Source organism: Lactuca serriola, chromosome 6, assembly GCF_051521515.1.
Source record: "Lactuca serriola cultivar US96UC23 chromosome 6, Lser_US96UC23_V15, whole genome shotgun sequence".
Taxonomy (NCBI): domain Eukaryota; kingdom Viridiplantae; phylum Streptophyta; class Magnoliopsida; order Asterales; family Asteraceae; genus Lactuca; species Lactuca serriola.
In genome coordinates this window covers 75516501-75523232 of record NC_136413.1, presented here as the reverse complement: position 1 = coordinate 75523232, position 6732 = coordinate 75516501, and the positions used below count along the sequence as shown (strand labels likewise).

Genomic DNA, 6732 nt, shown 5'->3' with positions numbered 1-6732 from the left:
AAAACGTTACCAAAACCAATTTATAATATTTATTTACAAACTACACTTATCATTTGATTTCTAGATCCACTTACTATTCCATCAACCATTTGATGGTTTATATAAAGGTCCTCCATAATTATTCATTTATATATGAAATGATAATACAAAAGAACACTTTCATATTTTTGTTGTGTATTTTGGTGATGCATATTTGATTTTGATTTAATTATAATCAATACAAATAAAAATATATATTAGAAAAATTATAAAAACATACTCAATATTGCTCACATTTTGAAGATTTTAATTAGCTCTATTTGATGGTGTAATTTATTGAATATAATATTTGATATTTAGTATGTATTTATAAAAAAATTAACAAAAAGGAGGTATAAAGTGTATACTTGATATTAACAGTAGGGTTTCTGTAAGAAGCTTTTGTATGCTATGTAGGACAAGTATTAATATTTTCACTATGGTGGTAATACTGTATAGGTCCAATTTTTCTATGGACCTTACATAGGAGAAGCTGTAAAACTGACCAATTCAGAGCTTCTTTTTTATTCATATATGCCTTACATATCTACTCTTCCATGTCAAGTGGAGAAAAAGATTTCTTCATTACAAGAAAGCTCTGTGATTCATCGGGTTTCCTTTGAGCCTCGATATTTTCCTTCACTTTTACAAAATCGTACATTGTTACTGATTGATATTTTACTTTTCCCGCATAGATTTTATGCATAGCCAAGTAAAGTGATACAGCAAAGATTGTCACCCATATTAGATACCAACTAAACTGAAAATTCACCAACGATTTCGCCCGTTCTAAGGCTTCTTCTCCATGGCACCGGACAACATGGTGACCTACTTCCAGGTTTAAGAAACAACCTTTAGGAATCAAACTTCTAGTCCAAAGCATGAAACCCATGACAATGAGCCAAAGACCTTGAAAGAGTATGCTAATGGACCTTATGAAGCTAACTATGAAGTTTTTCTGGTAGCCAATGCCCATAAGGGTAGTGATAAAAGAGATAAGAATTAGCATTTGTAGAAGCTTATGATATTGTCCTTCAACACCCATGTGGTCTGCTGAGTGGAGGTGGAAGAGGAGGAGTTGTTGCCCAAAGGCAATACCTTTAAGCAAATGAGTCAACTCGTATTGGGCATTGGGTACAAACTTGTCTAGTAGTATCGCAAAGGCAGCATAGACCAAAAAGGTTAGGGAAATGAATGAGTGTTCAAAGTTGTGTAGATGGTTGGAAGGAATGGTGCCATCTGTGTCAAACGGCTGGTGACGATCTGGTCCAATAAATAGCTCCATAGCTATTGACATGGAACAAGCTATCATGATCAAGTAAAGCTCCAAATACCTTATCTTCATGGAGGGAAACCATGGCAGGAAATGATAGGTTTTATGGTTTTGAACATGAAGTTTGATGTGGTTGACAAGGTGCCAAAAACCGATAACAAGAAAAACAAATCCTGGTGCCACATGTCCCACCAAAGTACCCATGTGTTAGTTTGTCTGTGTTTAAGGGTTTAAGGTGTACTAGTTTGTGTGAGGAATAGATGAGAAAAGCGTGAGAATTGATTAAGAACTCTAAAAGCTGAATGAAAATTGGGAAAGGAAAATGGCTTTTAAAGGAGTTGGATTGAATGCTTAGAGAATTCCAAAGGGACTTGTCAAAATCTTTATTAAGATTAATTTATGGATATTTCTTTTTTGTTTGAATAAAGATTGGGAGTTTTGAACACATTTCAGGGGACACCTCATTTGTAGGCTAAGGAATCAAATTAAATTACAGTGGACTATTAACCCTTGCTACTTAAATTGTTGGTTTTTTTTTTTTTTTTCACCATAGGTTTCTATCCCAGAGTTGTTACGAGTTCCCTTTTTCTATTTCACGTCGATGGTTCAAGTATACATAAATAGAATTAAAGAGTTGTTTAAAAGTAATTAGATTTATTGTTAAAAAACAAATTGAATCTATGTTGTTTTTCTCTTTCTAAAATGCTCCATATTCTAAAATACTTTTTAAATAATTTAATCCTATAAAATAAGATTACTTGTTGAGTTGGAATCTATATACTTTTACTAATTCACGTAATAAATTGGACTTTTTAGTAGTTGATAAACATATATTTCAAATTGTTGTCAATCTTTCTTTACCGGTACGCAAATTGGTAATTTGTACTAATTTAAAATAAAATTAAATATTATTGATAAAAAGTATCTATTTCATTATATATTTGATAAAAATTTATAACTTGGTTAGATGAACAAACTATAAACCCATCTTACTTGTTTTAATTTAGAAGTTTTTCTTTTGTTATATGGTACATAATAGCAAGATTCAAACTCTATAACTTGTAGCTATAACAAAAATGATACTTAGGTTACAAGAAGTAATAATGGGCTGCGGCGACGGTACAGTTGGGGTTGCTCTGACCAGCTCATGTGACCACATGAGATTTGTTCGACAGGTTGAAGAAGCGACTCTCATATATATATATATATATATATATATATATATATATATATATATATATATATATATATATATATATATATATATATATAAACGAGAGATGACTAAGTGCAAACCAGATAAGTCACGACATATATTAATCATAGAAGTTCAATCAAGAAAACAAAGAAGAAGAAAAAAGAAAAGAAACCAATCTTATTATGGATGTGAAACAATGACGTACATTTGTTAGTCATATGTGCGTAAATGTATCATATCACAACATAAAAAGTTAATTCATTTTTATGGTTTTTAAGTTCTCACGGTGGAGGGAATCTCTCATCTAGCGTTCTGAACATTATACATTATACAAGTAATCTATTTTTTTGAACACTCTTTTGTTGGATTAAGGTGTCTAAGATTATAAGTAAATCGGTATAAAAATGCAAATAGAATCAAAGTCTTTTTTAGGTTGCATCATAAAAAGAAATAGCTAGAAATGGTATTAGGAGAAGGAGAAAAATGATTTGTTAATATATTATATGAATAATATATTAATTGGAAATAAATTATCGATCTTTTAATTTGTTATGTAATTAATAAATTAAAATGAGATCAATAGTTAAATAACTGATTTGTTAATTGATAAATTAATGAAAATCAATAAGAATTAATTAATTGTTGTTAGGAGCAAGATTCCAAGATCGGGATCCTTAATATTTTTGAAGCCTCAATATCCTTAAGAATGTCTCAGGATCCTAATTATTAATATGAGTATTTCATAACACTTTTAACGGCTATATTATTGTTTCTTTTTCTCACATGTTCAAAATTAGTAAATATAAGACCCATTCTCCGTGAAGAATCGTTTCAACTAGGCTAAAGACCCAGGAGATACAAGTCAAACAACGTGCATATATTCATTCCAGATGATCTTGAAAATATCAGACTTCTTGTTATTTAGTTTAAACTATAAATAATACTCGTAAAACACACACTATAGACACATTAAGCTTTAGTATCACTCTTGTATTTGTAGTATCATCATCTTCTTGGTAATCAACGATTTATATTAATAAAAACAACAAGACAAGTGATTATTATGACCTCCCAATGTTTTATGAAGGAGATCCTATCAAGGATTATGGGATTTCCATGTAACTCATTTGCATCACTTTGATCATTATTCGACGCTTACATTATCTTAACACCATCGCCTCTCATATAATTTGGTCGAATATTATCTGATCAATTTTTAACCAAATACATTTTGCGCCCACCGTAGGGCAGTGGTGCTCATAATCATTCAGAAATCATGTCTACCTAACAACCTTATCCTCTTCCTCTATTCCTCCGATTTCCTCTAAAAACCTTCCACCACCAACAAGCAGAGCTCCTAAAAAGACTTCTGATGCACCGAAGAAAAACACATCTCTAATTATTACCCAAGGATATCAGGATCCTCCTGTAGTGATTTCCAACAACGAGCTCTTTGCTATGATGAAGATATTGTAACAACAAATTACTCAGCAGCAGGATGACAACATGAAGGTGCTCAAGGAAATTAAGAGAATGAGGGTAGAGATCCATAAACCCGAAGAAGCATCACTCCCAATCTTGTAACCTAAGATACTGAACTTTGATAATACAAATTCCTTAAGAAACCACTGTGAGATAGGATCCTCAACACCAGCACCTGCTCCCACTTGGGGTACAACTTCGAACGAGCGAGCCCATATGATCCAAGATCCCGACAAAGTCTTCATTACTCCTAATAGCAAGGATCCTGGTAACTTCGTGAATAATAATACTCTTAATACTAACTATATGGACCTTGATATAGGAATGAGCTCGGTTATGGCAAAGGAACTTCACCAGTTAAGGCAGATGATCTCAAGTGTGTCCGGAGTGGCCCAACCTATACCAGAGGTATGCCCCACGAGTGTAACGCCCAATTTTCAAAATAAAAAAAAATTCATTTTATTTAAGTAAAGCTTCCTAATTATAAATCACTTATGTAGAAAACCATTTATTCCAAATACATTTATTAAAAATCAGAGTAATATTAAAGCGTAAAATCTTCATTGTTGTTGATGAATGTGTACAGTCATCCCTTCACCTTCCCATGGCGACCGATGATACCTGAAACAATAAACAACTGGGTAAGCACAAAGCTAAGTGAGTTTCCCCACAAATACCCCATACTATAAACATACATGCATGCATCAGGTCCACTCAGCCATCGGGCTGGAATACCCAGGGTTTGTTTGCCTGTCGTCTTAACCCAACTGCTCCTCCTGAGCCTCCGTGCCTTTAGCTTACAACCGACCTACATCGGGTATCTTGGCTAACAACAAAAAGCAGGACTGCCTCAACCCACTACTACCATATATCGACATATAAACAATAAGTGGTATCAGAGCCATGGATTGTTTTCTATTATATTTGATGCAAATCTATTATTTTTCAAAGTTGAAAAACTGTCTGACAGGCCTACTCGACAAGTCCATACTTGAACTCGATGAGTAGGATGTGTTTAGGCATGAACTCGGCGAGTCCATAGATAGGCTCGACGAGTTTCCTGTCCAGACATCAAATTTTCGAGTTTTTTTGGCCTGTTTTGGATTAGAATCATTACCACAAAATGTTTTAATTCATAAAATTTTATTTAATTGATATGGTAATGATGATTCTCATCCAATGAAAATATAATTGTCAAAATTTTATGAGAATTGTGAGTTTAAATGATAAACTAATTTTCTTGTTAATTGTTGACATGAATTATCTTGGCTTATAAGTTAATTTAGATCATAAAAATTATGTGTTAATTTTGTTTGGAAAAATTGATCTTAAATGTTTTTAAAATCTTGCATAACTTGTCCTAAAGTTATGGAACATGGAGAGTCTTTTATATAAATGGTTTTATGAACTCCATAACTTGTCCTCAAGTTATGGAATTTCTATAGTCTTTTCCGAAAAACCCACATTAACTCATAAGTTATGGAAACCAAGAGTTTTGAAAGGTTTCAAAGCATTCCCTCAAGTTTTGGAATTTGTAAAGTCTCACTTTTGAATACTTTAATTCCAAACTCTAGAGTTTTAAAAGTTTAAAATTCAACCATTATACTATTATAATATTATAGGTTTAATATTTATATATATGTATAAGAACAAAGTCAGTCTTACCGTTAGTAGGCCTCATTCATGAAGCCGGTCTATAAGGGGGTATAAAGTTACTGCCTATAAAATGACCGTCTAATAGGTGTTCACTCTCACCCATCACTTCCTTGACTGGTGGATGGTCGTTAGCTGAATGGGTGGGATAGGACATTAATTCTCATTATAAGTACAATTATAATTATAAAGTAACTAAACTTTTATTAAATTCCTAATCTTAGTTACTTTAGGAAAAATGTGAATATGGTGTTATCCCATGAAATTGCACTTTGTACCTTGTTAAGTCGTTAGTGGAGCGTGTGTGGTTAACCGTCATACTAATTTGGGACTGACAGTGCGTGGCAAAGGGTAGCTTAATGTAAGTAGGGTCGAATGATCCGCAACAAAACTAACGGCATCTCCAACCCACCCCTAAACTCCATTTCTTCACCCATTTCTTCCACCATTCTTCTCCAACCCTACCCTATTTTCACCACCATTTTTGGAGATATGAATAGTATTCCCCCATATATGGGGGAATACTATTCATATCTCCAAAAATGGAAGTGAAGTTTGGTTGTCAATTTTAGTCCCTTTCATTTTTAGTTTATACATTTCTAGTTTATTTTATCTACTAATAATAATTTAAATACACTATTTAATATTTATAATATAATGTTATATACTAATTTATATTAATTAATCATAAATATAGAGTCTAATTAGTAGAGGGGTGTATTTGACAATATGTATAAGTTATAAAAATGGAATATTCCAAGAATATACTTTTTGGGGTAAAAAATGGGGTAGAAAATGGAGTAGGGTTGGAGATGAAACACTGTTTACTCCATTTTTTACTCCATTTATAGGGGAAAAATGGAGATGGGTTGGAGATGGTCTAAGGTACACATGTTCTTTACCTTAAAAATTTTATCACTGATTTTCTCCTCGAATACGTTACTAACTTAAGCATCGGAGGGGCGTTAGCTAGACTAACGCCCACCCTAGCTAACGTTTGCTATGCAGAACAACGCACGGTTAAGGATCATCAATATTGAAAATCCTTAAGCATCAGGATCCTCATAATCGAAGATCCTGGAACATCAGGATCCTCAAGTATGAACAC

General features: G+C 32.8%; 1 protein-coding gene across 1 annotated transcript; it reads right to left on the bottom strand.

Annotated features, from left to right (window-relative positions):
* Nucleotides 1-565: 565 nt before the first annotated feature.
* LOC145059912 (uncharacterized) lies at nt 566-1539 on the bottom strand. Its single transcript, XM_079007675.1, has one exon. The coding sequence runs from the start codon at nt 1493-1495 to the stop codon at nt 566-568; it is 930 nt and encodes a 309-aa protein (XP_078863801.1). The 5' UTR covers nt 1496-1539.
* Nucleotides 1540-6732: the final 5193 nt, after the last annotated feature.